General features: G+C 33.4%; 1 protein-coding gene across 3 annotated transcripts in view; it reads left to right on the top strand.

Annotated features, from left to right (window-relative positions):
- The window catches only part of NIPBL (NIPBL cohesin loading factor), a 219,487-nt gene that overhangs the window by 110,214 nt on the left and 91,165 nt on the right, over nucleotides 1–18,108 (top strand). For 2 of the 3 annotated variants that reach the window (XM_053592103.1, XM_053592093.1), the window contains exons 9-10: nucleotides 3,760–4,386; nucleotides 11,532–13,157. In XM_053592103.1, the coding sequence (XP_053448078.1) occupies nucleotides 3,760–4,386; nucleotides 11,532–13,157 (2,253 nt within the window). The remainder of the gene's footprint in view (nucleotides 1–3,759; nucleotides 4,387–11,531; nucleotides 13,158–18,108) is intronic. The other variant, XM_053592111.1, reaches the window with a different exon arrangement.

Below are 18,108 nucleotides of genomic sequence, written 5' to 3'. Positions count from 1 at the left end.
AGACAAAAATTCCGTCATTTCTAGCTGGTATTTCAAATTCATGTTCAAATTGTTCTTTCTGCCATTCCCATCTCTCTTAATGCTGCTCTAGTCCTGAATTATCTTGACTTAAAATTTTGAAATTATTGTAAAGTTTTTTTTCAACTTCTTAGTCATTTATCATGTCCAGCATGTTCTTTCTTTGTTAACTTTCCTACATCTCTCACATCTGCTTTCATCTCTACTTGTTAAAATCCTGTGTTCCTCCAAGTCTAAGTAAGTTAAATGGGTGATCGTCCACACACCCTCCCCTAATATCCTCAAGCCATTTGTTTGTTTTTTCTAAACACATATCCTATGCCATTTTATGTACATGAGTTTTATTTTGTTTATCTTGAGTTCCCAAAATACTTGGTATAGTCTTCTATATATATAACTGCACTGGACTTAAGTCTAGATTTGGGCTATTAAAAAATATTTTAAAATATAGCCTAATAACTTTAATTATCACAGTTTGTTGGAAGATAGCACTGTATCAATTGCATTTTCAAAAGTTAGATTATAAATAATTGTAATATTATAGCCAATGATGTATTTTCTTAATCCATGAGAATTTTAAATTATGTCATCTGAAACATATGGTAAAGATACTTTTTTCACAGACTGTGTTTCACCTATTTATCTGGGACAATTTTCATGAGGTGAAATTTGAGCCATTATAAACCATTTCTGCTCTATAACTGCATTTTCAAGGATTAAAAACCCAGCTTCTGAAGGAAAGAACAATTTCCAGAATAACTATATTTGTAGGTTAGGCATCACAGTTGGGTACATACACCACAAGTATTGTCAGAGTGAGAAGTTATTTAGACTGCCTGGGAGATACTACAATGGGTTAGGTGGTTCATGGGTGGCCAACCTTTTGGTTTCTCTGTGCCATGTTGGAATAAGAGTTGTCTTAAGCAACACGTTAAATACACAGACACTAATGAAAGCTGATGAGCAAGAAAAAGGTCCATGCATAATTTTCATGATATCCACCACCAAAGATAAGCAAAAAAATTCTCAGACAATCCATGTGGACCTAATGGGCTGTGGGTTGGACACCCTTGATAATCAGCCTGTTTTTTCTTCTCATTCTTAAGATTAGATAGATGGATAGATAGAAACTTCAGATAGAGAAAACTTTACAACAAACAACTCATGAATGTGTTATTTATCAGAAACATGAACTTCTGTTATGAGATTATTTTCCAACTAGTTTTGAAGGATTGTCAGTCAATGTAACTTCATTCTTAGGCGAATTGTTGGAATTTGTTGTTTGTTCTAAAGCAGTGTTTTTCAACCTTTTTTATTTCACAGCACACCTAAACCTATAGTTAAACTTCGTAGCACATTTAAATTATGTTCATCAAAGAAAAGAATATACTTACTCTCCTTTAAACTTTCAAAAATAATTTAATTAATGGTTTTTAAAATTTTCGCAGCACACTGGTTAAAAATCACTGTTCTAAAGTGTGTATAATTTGCCACATAAACTTTAAATAGGTAGACGTATGGTGTATTTCAATTCAGACAGAGACAAATGTAGTTGTTTGTTTTTTTTGAGACAGAGTCTTACTTTGTCGCCCTCAGTAGAGTTCTGTGGCATCACAACTCAAAGCAACAACAATCTCTTGGGCTTAAGCGATTCTCTTGCCTCAGCCTCCCTAGGAGCTGGGACTATAGGCATCCACCACAGTGCCCAGCTATTTTTAAAGACGAGGTCTCACTCTGGCTCAGGCTGGTCTTACACCTGTGAGCTCAGGCAATCCACTGCCTCATCCTCCCAGAGTGCTAGAATTACAGGCATGAACCACTGCGCCTGGCCAGACAAATGTGTTAGTACAGGTTTGCTAGCGACATAACCTTGGGCAAATTTCTTAACCTCTATGAGCTTCATGTTCCTTTTCTGCAAAGTGGTGATGGCAATACTCGAGAATTTTGTAAAAATCAAAGTATTGATATGTAAAACACTCTCTACAACTCTGACATCAAATAAATGGTCCAAAAATGTTTTTTTCATTTTTTAATGTTTCATATAGGTTCAGTTTTTAAAAAAATCTAATAAATGTAATTTCAAACTTTGTATATAGTAAATATATATATTATATATCTTTATCACACTTTATTCAATAGATATCTTCTCTTAAAAGTTAGATTTTTATACATGTATATAGCATTAAAAATATATTAACATTGCTAATTGACAGTTCAGAATTATGTATCATGGAAAAAATTAAAGATATATATAAAAATACTGAAAGCTTAATTTAAGATAGTTCTAGGTTTAAGTTCATTATGTGAAGAATTTTTAGCTTGACCAATTTTTATAATTTCCTACAGATTTTGAAATATTTTATAAATAGCCTGATGATAAGAAATGTGCTATATCTGTGGTTCTCAACCCCAGTCTGCAGATAGTTACCAGGTCCATGGCCTGTTAACGAACCTGGCTGCACAGCGTTACAGCCTGAGGTCCACCTCCTGTCCCTTCCAACTCCCATTCTGTGAAAAAATTGTCTTCCATGAAACTGGTCCCTGGTACCAAAATGGCTCCTGTCCGTGGCCTGTTATGTATTGGGCCACACAGAAGGAGGTGAGCGGTGGGCAAGCAAGGGCATCTTCATCTTTTATGGTGATTATGTATTTATAGCTGCTCCCCATCCACATCACTTCCTGAGCACCCTTCCTGTCTACCCCCCTCCCAAATTCGTGGAGAAATTGTCTTCCATGAAACAAGAACCTGGTGCCAAAAAGCTTGGGTACCACTGTATTACATTATTCAGGTGCAGTTATACTATTATTTCTGAAACATGTCAATGCACTTTTTTCATACCTAACAGCTTGTTTCAAGGAGGATTTTTCCATCTGATTAACTTACTTTTAATACTTCCCAATATACCATACATTGGTTAATTTTTGTTTTGTTTTGTTTTGTTTTGTTTTTTTGGCCGGGGCTGGGTTTGAACCCGCCACCTCTGGCGTATGGGACCGGCACCCTACTCCTTGAGCCATAGGTGCCGCCCTACATTGGTTAATTTAATGGAATCTTGGCTCAAGATATTTTCATGTGCCTTGAAATTTGCTGGAAATTTGCATATTTTTCTAATAAAAAGAGAATTAGCAAGGTGAAGAGAATACGTGAATGAAGTTAAGTGGAGGGAGAAAGAGAAGATCACATAAAGGTATAATCAATACTTTTTACCACCAGTTTTTGAAGTAAGTAAAGACTTTAGTAATTGTAAATTTCCTACTTTGTTTTTGTTATGATACCAGAAGTCTCTAGGATTAATTTGTTATTTTGGTGTGATTTTACAAAGTCTAGCTTATTCTTACTTTAGATAATGGGATGTTTCAGGTTTCCTAGATAATTAGTGAAAGTATAGAGATAGATGGTAATGCCCAAAATGTTTATGTTGTATCATCTTTAGAAACAATGATCTTTTTTCCCTTTTAAAACCAATTATTTATACTTTCTGGACATAAAAATAGAAGTAATTCTGGCCTGAAAGATGAGATATTCCTACCTAGAATCAAACCTATATCATGGATCAGCAATCTAAACAAGTATGTGGGACAAGACTTTAAGCTTTCTTTTTATCTTTTGTAAATAAGCGGCTTGGATTAGATCATTTCTTAATATTCCTTCTAGCATTACTAGATAGCAATATTTCTATCATACTTTAAGGACATGTGAAGCCAGCACAACTGTTCATTGCTGTTGAATTGTTTTTGTAGGATCAAGAACACCTTTAATCCTACAATCTCAGCCTCTACCTTGCTCATCACCTCGAGATGTTCCACCAGACATCTTGCTAGATTCTCCAGAAAGAAAACAGAAGAAGCAAAAGAAAATGAAATTAGGCAAAGATGAAAAAGAACAGAGTGAAAAAGCTGCAATGTATGATATAATTAGTTCTCCATCCAAGGACTCAACTAAACTTACGTTAAGACTTTCTCGTGTAAGGTCTTCAGACATGGACCAGCAAGAGGATATGCTTTCTGGTATGGAAAATAGCAATGTTTCAGAAAATGATATTCCTTTTAATGTGCAGTACCCAGGACAGACTTCAAAAACACCCATTACTCCACAGGATGTAAACCGCCCACTAAATGCTGCTCAGTGTTTGTCGCAGCAAGAACAAACAGCATTCCTTCCAGCAAATCAAGTGCCTGTTGTACAACAGAACACTTCAGTTGCTGCAAAACAACCCCAGACTTCTGTGGTACAGAATCAGCAACAGGTATCACAACAGGGACCTATATATGATGAAGTGGAATTGGATGCATTGGCTGAAATTGAGCGAATAGAAAGAGAATCAGCTATTGAAAGGGAGCGCTTCTCAAAAGAAGTTCAAGATAAAGGTAAAGTAATCTCATTTTTAAAAACACTTTATCATCTGAGCAAATATGTACTTATAGTGTCAAAATTAAGTTTTTTACATTACTTTTTTATTATATTTTTTATAATTCTCAAGTATATTTTTATTACTCATATTAATACCTCAGATTAAATTGTTAATTTCATTTCATTTTTTATCTGAAGCAACTACCCAAGATTTGGTAATTCTCTACTACAGGTCTGTCATCCATATGTACTATAGTGGAACCTCTGTACGTTGACCACCAAATGGACTGAAACAAACTGGTCAGCATATGGTGGCAATTAGCATAAGGGAGTAGGCCTACTGTACTAATATGTATACATGTGGTACATGTCATGTCTATGAAAATTAGGTCAACTTGAGGTGGTCAATGTAGGGAAGTGATCAACTATGGAGATTCTACTGTATACCGGGTATTATTTTACTTATTTGTGTTTTCATATTAAAATGACCACTAATATTTCTATAACACATTTTTCACAAGTTATGTTAATAGAGTTATGCATCTTCAGCTATTTTCCTGCTAAGCTGTGGTTAAATGGTACAGGTACATTTTAAGAAAATTTGTGTGTATGATTATTTGGCAATTCAGTATTTCATTTGGTTTATAATGCTCGTGTCTTAATAATGTCAAATTTTTTTTTTTAGTAAACGAAGTGTGGAAAGAGTTTAAGTTAATACTAAATAGCAAACCTTAAGGGTCAAGAACCTTTTATGGTGATTATGGCTAAGTGTTCCCTTTAATCTGTGTAGTATATTAAGATGGAATTAAGTCCCTAGTAAGTTCTTAATTATTTGATGTACACTATATGCAAAATATTTTTAATACTATTTTAAGAGACACTGACAAATCAGTGATTGAAATTAGCATAATTTATGAATTTGATGTCTCTATAAGAGGCATGTACACATTTCACCATCCAAACCACAAGGACACTTCATGATTTATTTTTATGATTAAGATATTCTAGGTTAATTTACAGTTCTTATATTTTATTTTTCAGTGATTATAAAACAGAACTTCTTGATTTGGGGTAGTGTTCATTTTTTTGTATGATCTTGTTTGTTTGATAAGAGCATCACTAGGTAATTGTGTTCCTATGCTAAGAAACATGCTGAAGATTGGTGTTATGTCTCCTGTCAAGATGGCTCTTCTTAATGCTATTGAGAAAAATGACTAATTTAATAATTGATGTACTATAATGTTTGGAAAGTATATAGATCAAAAATAAATGCAAATAAAGAAATGACTAAAAGTCTTCATTTTATTGGCCAGGGAACTGGGATTATGTTTTCTTATGGCTTAATCTTTGATGTTAACGATGAAATTTTGTTTGTACCTTTTCTCTTTGATTTGCAATGTAGGATTCAGGAAATAAATACATATAAGTTTTTAAGTATATTCCTTTAACTTCTTGTAAAGTATGTGCATGCGAAGTGAAGAGAGCAGTATTACTCAACTTCTTTTGGTAATATTAATCTATCCAAAATTCTTGAATCCTAAACCAGTCAGTTTTACAAGAAATCCTCAAAATTGTAATTGCCTGACCAAGAAAGAATTAGTTGCCTGAGAACTGAATTTTTGCATGATTTTTAATGTTTTATGGAAAATATGTTCTTTAAAAGGAATGTTTAATTTAAAATGATTTTTAGAAATTGATAGGAACAAAAAAACAGGAAATGGTGAATTTTTTTCTTTTTTTACTTTGCTAAACTTTTTTTTCTTTTTTTTTTTTTTTTTTGCTGTTTTGGCCAGGACTGGGCTTGAACCCTCCACCCCCAGTATATGGGGCCCGGGCCCTGCTGCTTGAGCCACAGGCACCGCCCTACTTTCCTAAGCTTTTATTGTATCATTTTTGTTGAGCCCAGAGTTTTTACTTTTTACTTTTAAAAATGGAATGAAAATAAGGGTAATAAATAGTTCTAGTTGTGTATTAGCAAACTTACTTCATACTATTGACTTATCTTTGTGAAAATAAAACAAAATCAATAAATATACTATTTATGCAAAAACTTGTATATTTTACTTATTCACACAGTTTTCTCTGTAATCTATGATGCAAAAAATAACTGAAAAATTGAGCAAGAGTTGACCTATAATTTTGGTGAAAATACAGATTTATCTGGTACTGTTGGGGTTCAGCTAGGTTTTGCTGACATCTGACTTGGCATTTCTGACTTGTTTTCTGAAAGTCATGTTCCTATTACTTCATGGATTTACAATCATACTCCATAACAAAATTTCAGTCAACACTGGACTACATAAACAAGAATGGTACTATAAGATAACCATATTTTTGCTGTACACTTTCTATATTTAGATATTTGTAAATACACAAATGCTTACTATTGTGTTAGAATTGCCTATACTATTCACTACAGCCTATATTAATTAACATGCGCTACAAATGTGTAGCCTAGGAGCAGCAAGCTATATCATATGACCTAGGTACATAGTAGATTATACCATCTAGGTTTATGCAGATACACTCTTGGATGTTTGCACAACAATAAAATCTCCTCATAATGGATTTTCCAAAGTGTATTCCCATTGTCAAGTGATAAATGACTATATTTGAAAACTTTTGGAATTTAGGTTTCACCTAATACTTGATTTGACCTTTGACATTTCACATACAGTTTCTGCATTGTGGGATGGGATAGTATGTTTATGTAAGGTTACTGTGAGAATTTGGAAAGATTAAGGGTTCAAGTTGTAAGATCATAAATAAAAACAAGATTCTTTCTAAAGTGGTGGTTTTATAGTTAGCTGTTGAAATATGAAATACTTCCTTGAAATGAATTCATTACTAGTTACCATTATTTTTACTTTTTGGACTAAATTCGAAAATTCACATTTAGTATATCCTAAGATTTGACACTGAGAACTATTTTGCAACTGTTGTATTATTGATGATATGGAGTAAACAAGATACTGTAGATGTCCAGTCTTTTTTCTGCCACACATTGGAAGAATAAGAGTCGTCTTGGGTCACACATTAAATACACAAACACCAAGGAAAGCTGATGAGCAAAAGAAAAAGCCCGTGCATACTTTTCGCAATTTCCAACACCACAGATAAGCAAAATAGTCCTTATATAATATGCATGTGGCCTGTGGGCTGCAGTTTGGATACCCTTGCATCTAGAGTCTGAATTTGTTAATTCATTTACTATGAGAAAAGTAACCAATAACAAACTCAGTAACCAAAACTTAAAAAAAAAAATGATATCGTATAAAGAAGATTAGGAAATTCAACCAAAAATTTTTTTTCAAAAAAAAGGATAGTAACCTTAAGAAATACTTTACCTAGTTTGTAGTAGACCTTAATGCATCCTTGTTCTACACATAGAAGACTTTTTTCTGACTGCCAGATATTTATGTCCCTTTGGCCTATTCTCTCTTCTTTGGGCAGTTCTATATATGGGGCTGCCCAGAAAGTATCCAGTCATTTACATCTCTATTTTTTCATATTACATTGTTGCATGCCTTCTACATAGCCCTTATATACATGATAACACTATAACCTAATATTTTATATTCCATAAAGATCTTTTTCTCAATCCTTTATTGCTTATACTTTTAGCATTTGTAACTACATAAATTAATTTTAAAAGGCTATTCATCTTTGCTTCTGAGGTGACCCCTCATAGGTATTATTATCTCTTTCATGTGCTAAAAATTCCTGCGTGCTTTTGTCAAAAAGGGAGTTCCTTTGTTCATCTTTGCCTATTTCATCTTTTCCCAAGGTCCACTTTCCATATTAGCAAGTATAAGGAATGGCTTAGCTTCACTAATATTTTTTATGATGTTATAGTATTCTTGCATCATAACCCTGATAAGAAGTAAGTTACCTGCCGTCATTTGGAATAACAGATGGAGATTTAAGTCAGTAATAGGACAGTTAGCTACTTGACCTGTACTATGGTTTAGGGGTGGGATATTTTCATTTTTTGTAATTGGTTACTGTGTATACAATTACTGTACTTTCCACTCTATATGTTTTCATTTATTACTTGTAGTAGATTTAAGTAAGTGATAGAGTTTGTTTTTCTTGAAAGCATAATCAAATTAAGAGTTTCTGTAAGAGCTGGATCTTATTTTCAAAATTCTAGCATCCAGGTAATGAGTATTGGTTTTAAAATTATAATAATCCTTTTATACGCATTTTCTTCAGGAATATATATTTTTTGATAGCTACTCTTATGTTCTCAGTGCCGAAGAGGTCTTAAAGGTAATCAGTGTCCCAAATACTAAAAATGGTTCTTCATAGACAAATTGTCCATCATTAGGCAAAGTTTGTGATGTAATGAAGACTGATACTGAACATAGATAAACATAAGTGACCTGTACAGTTTCAGAGCCACTTTACAGGGGTAAGTTCATGGTGGAGATGAGTTAGACCAAGTGATCAGAAAGTATGCATGCTCTTAAAGTATCTAAGAATCTCTCAACAATAATGGAATTTTTCTGGGATTTACAGAAAAAGAGAAGTGAAGTACTCTTTAATAGACAAACAGAACTTAGTATTTAGCAATATTTTATGCATTTTAAAAAATATATATAAGATCTTTCCCAATCTTAATGTATTAAGTGCAAATGCTTTCATATATTTTTATTATAAATTATCATAGGCTCTATAGTTTAAATTGAATATAGTTTCTTTGAAATTAACTTATTAAATTTCCATTTTAATGGCAAAAGTAGATGGGATTAAGGTTAATGGGTATACATATAGACTCCTGAGAATTTTATAATCCTTTAAAAATCAGCCTTCTAAGTTATTTTAATATTTTTCTGAAAACCAACTGGTTATATTTACAAAAGAAATTGCCATCAATTTCTTAAGATTTTTTAAGGAAAATCTTTAGAGACCCATGTCATTCTAGTTCTTAAGTATGCTTAAGTTACCATTTTAATGGCTTTTACAAAGGAATATTTCAGTGAAAATATAGAAATCTTAGTATTTCAATGTTCTGATTCTTGTCTTAAAGTTTTAGGGATAAGGATAATATAATAAAGCATCTTATTTATGAGATAGTAATTGATGTGCTACATAGCAAGATATAAAGATTATTTTGTGGGTGGCACCTCTGGCTCAGTGAGTAGGGTGCCGGCCCCGTATACCGAGGGTGGCAGGTTCAAACCCAGCCCCAGCCAAACTGCAACAAAAAAATAGCCAGGTGTTGTGGCGGGCGCCTGTAGCCCCAGCTACTCGGGAGGCTGAGACAAGAGAATTGCCTAAGCCTAGGAGTTGGAGATTGCTGTGAGCTGTGACGCAACGGCACTCTACCAAGAGCGACAAAGTGAGACTTGTCTCTAAAAATAAAAATAAAAAAATTATTTTGTATTCTAGAACATTCAGAAAGAGGATTCTATGCTATAAATTTACTATTCTGCATGCTTTTTACATAAACATTGATGACGAAAACTCAGATAACTTCTTAAAATATTTTAACTAGGGAAAACAATCTAATGATAATATGTTATTATACAGTATTGTTTGCAAATGGATCATATGTGACGTTAAATTTAAGTGCTGGATCACTGAAGGAGAAGAATAACTTTGTTTTATGAAAAATAAGTAACAAATATATGAAGTAAATTTTAATTATATTTGATTAGATTTTAAGCTGGAAAGAACTACTTGCTTTAAGAAGAAAACATGGAACTATGGTATATAAAAGAAGCATTACTATTGGATAAAAAAAGTCTCAGAATTTCATTCTCTAACAATAAGGGGCTGTTTTACCAGTCTGTTGTCAGACTGGTAACACTGTGAGACTGGTTTCTTTATATGATATATCATATTAGTAAATATTGTAAGAGAATTTTAGAGGTTGTTAAAATGTCTAAAAATGACTTCTAAAACATAGTCAAGCAATTTAGCAAGTAAATAAAAGCAGGGAAAACCTCAAGGTACTATAATGTAACTATTTCCAACACTTAACTGAGATTCAGTGTGTGGAAAGTGACCTAGCAACTTCTTGAGTCAGAAGTGGAATCAGGCACAGAAATAGAGAGGGTGCCAAAAAAAATGTAAACACATTTCAAGAAACAATATTAAATTTGTAATACTGAAGTAATATTTGACTTCTGCAGTTATAAGAGGTGCTCAACGTGATACTTGTATTCATCTTATTGGTATATATTGAGTACAATTTTAATATAGTTTTTTCTTAAAATGTATATGCAGTTTTTTGACACCCTCTGTAGATATTAAAAATACCTTTTGACATTTTATTGTGGTAGTGAATTCATATTTATTTATGTGTTTGTCTTTACATGTTAGAATACTGTAAATTATTTCTTTCTGAGGCCAGTGTAGACCCCCTAGAACTCTATGTTAAAGAGTAGAAACATTTTTCTGTAGTAGAAGTTGCTTCAGACAGAATTTTAAGAGTCCTAATATACTTCTAATTTGTAACTATGATGTTTATTGCCTCCTTATTTTAAATTTACTTCTAGCTAGCATTGTGGCTAGCTTTTACACTCCATTTGCACTGATAACACTTTAAAGAATTTGAATTTTGATTAAACTTGAATGACAAATTATTAGATTCTTTTTTTTTTCCCTTTGCTCTCTTCACTTACCTTTTTCCTAGTGGCATGATTTCTGTTTTGTTTCAGGTTTCATTCTTTTCCATAGTTACGTTACAAGTAGTAAAAACTTGTATTTCTTATTTGGTATGTTGGCAGATTTGGGGCTATAGTTTTTGGTTAACGGTGAAAAGTATCTTGAGTGAGAATGTATGATTTATAACAGGTTGCCTTATTCTTTAAAGAATTTGATTTATCCTCATCATTACGGACATATGTTTGTATTTGATGTATCATAAGTTTTATTCATTTTATATACTTGCCCTTATGTACAAACTTAAAAATATGTTCTTAAGTACTATCAATCACTAATATTTATTGAGGTCCATCACGCATGAATATTTCTTCAAACCTTGGTTTTCCAAGTTTTTTGTCATTTGTGCTTACTATTTTATATATTTGTATATACATTTGCATTCACTACATTTTAAAAAACATTATAACTAAAATAGTCAAAATCCATAGGGTTTTTAATAAGAATACATGTCTATTACTGATATTGAATATTTATCTTTAAATTTCAGATAAGCCTTTGAAAAAAAGAAAACAAGATTCTTACCCACAGGAGGCTGGGGGTGCTACAGGAGGTAATAGACCAGCTTCTCAGGAGACGGGTTCTACGGGAAATGGGTCAAGGCCAGCATTAATGGTTAGCATTGATCTTCATCAGGCAGGAAGAGTGGACTCTCAGGCTTCTATAACTCAGGATTCAGACTCCGTAAAAAAGCCTGAAGAAATCAAACAATTTAATGATGCGCCTATTTCTGTTCTTCAGGAAGATATTATTGGAAGTCTTAAATCTGCACAAGAAAACCATCCTGAGACACCTAAAAAAAAGTCTGATCCTGACGTTTCAAAGAATGAAATGAAACAAAATGAAAATAGATCATCAGAATCTAAACCACATGAAAACCGATTGGTGGAGACAAAATCAAATGAAAATAAGATAGAAACTAAAATTGAGACTCCCACAGAAGAACTTCAACAGAATGAGAGTAGAACGACTGAATTCAAACAAAATGAAAGCACTATAGTTGAACCTAAACAGAATGAAAATAGACTGTCTGACACAAAAGCAAATGACAACAAACAAAATAATGGCAGGTCAGAAACAACAAAATTAAGACCTGAGACCCCAAAGCAAAAGGGTGAAAGCCGGCCTGAAACTCCAAAACAAAAGAGTGATGGACGCCCTGAAACCCCAAAACAGAAGGGTGATGGACGGCCTGAAACTCCAAAGCAAAAAAGTGAGGGCCGGCCTGAAACTCCAAAGCAAAAAAGTGAAGGCAGGCCTGAAACACCAAAACACAGGCATGACAATAGAAGGGATTCTGGAAAGCCATCAACAGAGAAAAAATCTGAAGTGTCTAAACATAAACAAGATACTAAATCTGACTCACCTCGATTAAAATCAGAACGAGCTGAAGCCTTAAAGCAAAGACCTGATGGACGATCCATTTCTGAGTCACTAAGACGTGACCATGATAGTAAACAAAAATCAGATGACAGAGGTGAATCAGAGCGACATCGAGGTGATCAGTCTAGGATTCGAAGACCAGAAACATTGAGATCCTCTAGTAGAAACGAACATGGTGTTAAATCTGATGGTTCAAAAACTGATAAACTAGAAAGAAAACACAGGCATGAGTCAGGGGACTCAAGGGAAAGACCATCTTCTGGGGAACAAAAATCAAGACCTGACAGTCCTCGTGTTAAGCAAGGAGATTCTAATAAATCAAGACCTGACAAACCTGGTTTTAAATCACCAAATAGTAAAGATGACAAAAGGACAGAGGGTAACAAGAGTAAAGTAGACAGTAATAAAGCGCACCCTGACAATAAGGCAGAATTTCCAAGTTATTTGCTGGGGGGCAGGTCTGGTGCATTGAAAAATTTTGTCATTCCAAAAATCAAGCGGGATAAAGATGGCAATATTACTCAGGAGACGAAGAAAATGGAAATGAAAGGAGAGCAGAAAGACAAAGTAGAAAAAATGGGACTAGTTGAAGATCTAAATAAAGGAGCTAAGCCTGTAGTTGTTCTGCAAAAACTATCTTTGGATGATGTTCAGAAACTTATTAAAGATAGAGAGGATAAATCAAGAAGTTCCCTTAAACCTACCAAGAATAAACCATCAAAGTCAAATAAAGGTAAGAATACCTCTACTGTTGTCATTTGTATTAGTTTTAAAGTTACTAAGTATTAAAGAAATGGAAATTAACAAAAAATAGAAAGCTACTATGCAAATATCTAACCTTTATGTTAGATAATAGTGAATTGTTTTCAGGAGTATAGATAAAAAGTTCTCATTGAACAGTTTTTATTTTCTTTCATTTTCTTTTTCCACCTACTATTCATAATAGTCATGAATTTTACTACTCTTTGATTTTGCAGAGATAAGTTTTTTTGCTGTTATTTCAGATATTTCTGAAAGTTGTTTATTAATCAAGTGAATGATGTATTAAAATAGAATACTCAGCAACTCTTGAAAAATTATCTTGACTATAGAGATACTCCATTCTGCAGTGAGATAATAAATTGAATTTTAGTTCCTAGCATCTCAGTAAAGTTCTATAAGAAACAATGTTAGACATTATTTAAGAATTTAAATGTCCTGGGGCTGGGCATGGTGGCTCATGCCTATAATCCTAGCATTCTGGAGGGCGGAGGTGAGTGGATTGCCTGAGCTGGTGAGTTTCGAGACCAGCCTGAGCAAGTGCGAGACCACCACCCCCCACCCCCCGCCTCTAAAAAATAGCCAGGCATGTGGCAGGTGCTTGTAGTCCCAGCTACTCTGAAGGCTGAGAGGAGAGAATTGCTTGAGCCCAAGAGTTTGAGGTTGCTCTGAGCTATAACACCACGGCACTCTACTGAAAGCGACAAAGTGAGACTCTGTCTCAAGAAAAGAAAAACAAAGAATTAAATGTCCTATAGTACTGTTTTCTTACAGCTTACCTAAGTTATTGATAAATAGTTTGTGTGGTTTAGAATAAATTATGTAAAAGGGTTATTTTTCATTTTGCAGGGGAGTTGAATGAGTATATTATATATTTTAAAAGTATAGTTGTGCCTTTTCACATGCCAAGGTGATAGGGAATGGGATTTACCTCTTAAATTATGCTAAAATAAATCCTAAGTTTGTGGAAGGGTTTTTTTGTTGTTATTTTTGAATGGTTCCTGAATTAAATTCTCTGGTTACTTCAGTAAGATTATTTCCAGGAGGGGGGAAACATCTCAAGTGCAGAAAATATAATGGCTGTTTGTGCAGAAAATACAATTTTGTATTCCTTGGTATACTAGTTTTTAAAATATATTTTTTTATGATGCTATATAGCAAGACCTATTTGACCCATACCATCTAAATAGATTGAGATGCACTTTGGAAGGCAACAGAGCTGAAAGTTTATATGATTCTAAGTTTTATTACTTTGGAAGAAATTTATTAAGAACTTATATTTAAAAATAATAATAGCCAGGTGCAGTGGGTCTCGCCTGTAAGCCTAGCCCTCTGGGAGGCTGACACAGGTGGATTGCTTGAGCTGAGGAGTTGTAGACCAGCCTGAACAAGAACGAGACCCCATCTCTTATAAAAATAGAAAAACTAGCCAGGCATGGTAGTGGTGGGCACCTGTAGTCTCAGCTACTCAGAAGGCTGAGGCAAGAGGATCACTTGAGCCCAAGAGTTTGAGGTTGCTATGAGCTATGATGCCGGCACTCTACCCAGGGCAACAAAGTGAGATTCTTGTTGGAAAAAAAAAAAAAAGTAAAAGCAAAAGTAATCATAATAAGAATTTTTTTAAGAACTTATATTTACAGATATATGAAATATAGAATTGCATTGTCCAATGTGATAGTCATTGCCTTTTTTGGCTATTTAAATCGAAGTTAAGTTAAGTGAAATTTTAGAATTCATTTTACCAATATTCACGTGACTGTTGGCTTCCGTATTCCAAATTAAGAGAACATTTGCATCATCACAGAACATTATATGGCATTGCAGTGTTTTAGGAGATACAAAAAGTATAATGGTTATTACTTTTGTAGCTTGCTGTTGTAGCTTGTGTACCATAAAACCTCTTTTAAAACAGTATTAATATAAAGAACTGTTTATTCAAAGAAGTGACTTGTGGCTAAACTATTTTTATTCTTACTTGGTCTTTGTCAATCACTTTTACTTCTGTTTAAATTCTTTTTATAGTTTAAAAACAAAAAAGGTTTGCTTTCTGATATTTGTATACTTTCAGTGAAGCTTTTAATTTTTTAATTATGACAATCAGACCTACAAAAATTAATTAAGACTTGAGCCTTAATTAATAAGTAGTTTTTATTTAACTTGAATGCATCTTTTCAGAATTTCTTGTTAACGTGAAAGAGGTGGTAGAATGTGGGGGCTAGAACCAGAATTATTTGCTTTGAGAGATTTTCTTTAAAATTTTGCAGTAAATGCTTGGGAGTACTTATATTTACAAAGTAGAACATAGTTTTACAATTGTAGAAGAGTTAGATGAAAGATGGAAAGTGGTACCCTCTTGTTCCCTTTATCTGGGCTATCTTTCTCTCTCTACCTCTCAGCTTATACTAGCCTTGCTTTCTAAGCTCTTTTCTAACAGTCTTTTTACAACTGCTTAAAGAACATCAAGAAATGAATAAAGCTCCTAATTAGTAATTGCTGTTATTATTTACCATGATTTTTTATGTGTAATTTCATTGCCTATGAATGCCTTTTTAGTAATAAAGCATATTTCTCCTAATTTTCTCATATTAATGTGGATGTTTATACCTGATGTGGTCATGTTAGTGTATAAATAGGCTGTCTTGGTGTCTATCATAGTGATGTGTGTGTGTGTGTGTGTGTGCATGTTTGTGTGCACATCAGGTTCACTTCAGGATGCCATTAGCTATCTTTTGGCTTTATTTATATCTTAGGATTAAATATCTTTATAGTAATACCATTATCTTTGTAGCAATGTTCTAAATTTTGGTTTTATTTTAGATCTTGACTCCAAAGTTAACAATAGCAGAGTTAGGTAATTGTGGATTTTTTTTTATTACATGTATATGAAGCATAGTTGTGGATTACTCTTTGTGGTACATTACTTAGGATTTTCTTTGGATATTCACAGAAAATCACATATTTTGATGTGTTAATATTTTTCTAAGTAAAGGAATTAGCCTGTATATTGCTGGGATAGTTTTGTGGTTGACTAGTTGGACCAAAATTCTTGGTAGGTTTTCCTTTCTTGCAAGAGCCATAGAATTCCATTCTTTAAATATTCTATCTGATATTCACATATAAAATATTTATTCTGTAGAGTAATTTGAAATTCCTCAAATATACTCTAAGGTGATACATTTTGAATGTATGGTGGAGGTACAGATTTGTGGCTCCTAATTAGATTACTTATTTTTGTATGAGCATGTTAACTGTCAAGGACATTGTTACATTTGATTTGATTTCTATGGAAATTCTGTATTTTTAGTACCTTGTAGAATACCTCGTATGTATTAAGATTATATTAAATGCTTATTGAATGAATAGAGACTGTGTGTTGCCGCTATTTTCAGAAAAGCTTTTGTATACAGGCTAAAATTGTATACTCATCTTTTATGTTCCCACCAATATATGTTAGCTCAAGAGATACTTAATTTTCAGATTCTTGTTCCCTAGACTTTGTAATAACTTATTTTTGTAATAACTTACTTCACCTTGTCACCTACCTATTCTGTGTTAGGATTGAAAGGATACCTATTCATATTCATGTATGTTCAATTTCCTTTCATTTTGATCTGTAGCTGTTATAAGATAAACTCAAAATCAGTCCCATTTTCATCTAGCTCTGTCAGCTTCCTAATCTTTCCATCACCTTGTTTATTCCTTAGTGGAGGGTTGAAGGTGTAGTAAGGCAGCATAGCCTTTTGTGGAACCTTTCTAAATTTCTTTTTTCCTTTCCTTTCTTTTTTTTTTTTTAAGACTGAGTTTCACTTTGTCTCCCTAGGTAGAGTGCTGTGGTATCACACAGCTCAGAGCAACCTCTAACTCCTGGGCTTAGGCAATTCTCTTGCCTCAGCCTCCCGAGTTGCTGGGACTACAGGCGCCTGCCACAATGCCCGGCTATTTTTTTGTTGCAAGTTTGGCCAGGGCCGGGTTCGAACCTGCCACCCTCGGTATATGGGGCCAGTGCCCTACCCACTGAGCCACAGGCACTGCCCACCTTTTAAAATTTTTTAAATACCTTCTATTGAAATATATTCAGTCACTAAATTTTAACAATAAAATGCTTTATTGTTAAAGTTTTCGTCAGAATATTACCGTAACATACCCAGTGTACAATGTCACCAAATTAAAATAATAAAGTTACAAGATCCTTTAAGACTAGTATAAACGAACAAATGCCTTTTGCCTTTCATGTTATTAACAGCTTAATATCAGTAATTACAGACATTTGCAATTTGGTTTTGGGGGAGAAGGTTTTGTGTGGGGTTTAACAACTCCAGCGCTTCTCAGAATGGATTGGCTTCATATCCAAGGAGACAGTTTTTCTTCTCCCTCCTTTTACTTCTTCCCAACTGTGTATTGCTCTCCATTATTTGGATTCAATGAGTTTAAGAAACATCCCATACCACTTTTTATTTGGGATTGTCTCTTTTAAACAAAAGAGTAAACAGTTACGGAAAGTAGTCTTCACTTGATGTATTTAACAACTTTAATAGTCAATAATGATTAACCTGATAAGCTGATGATTATAGTCATTAATGGGGACAGTTAGTTCACCTTAGTTATCTTGTGCTAATTCTGATCACTGAAATACCTTAGCTGGTTGTTTTTTACCTAGCACTGAACAATCTAGTTGGATCGTGTTTAGCATCCTCAGCTTCTGTCAGTTTGAGAGAAAATAACTGTTTATAAGAAAAAATTTGTGGCAAAGTTTGTGAATTCCTAAGTTGGGGGATTTTCAGTGTGTTTTCTTTAAAGTAGATTGTAATATTTAATAATATGTAATGATCCTGCAGTATTTAATTTTGGTTCATTTGAACAGTTATAAAAATACTTTCCTGAAAAGCTCAAATTTTCAGTTTCTGTGAAGACGTTAATATCAGTGA

The sequence above is a fragment of the Nycticebus coucang genome, chromosome 1, assembly GCF_027406575.1.
Source record: "Nycticebus coucang isolate mNycCou1 chromosome 1, mNycCou1.pri, whole genome shotgun sequence".
In the NCBI taxonomy this organism is placed as follows: domain Eukaryota; kingdom Metazoa; phylum Chordata; class Mammalia; order Primates; family Lorisidae; genus Nycticebus; species Nycticebus coucang.
This window is presented reverse-complemented; position numbering and strand designations above follow the sequence as displayed.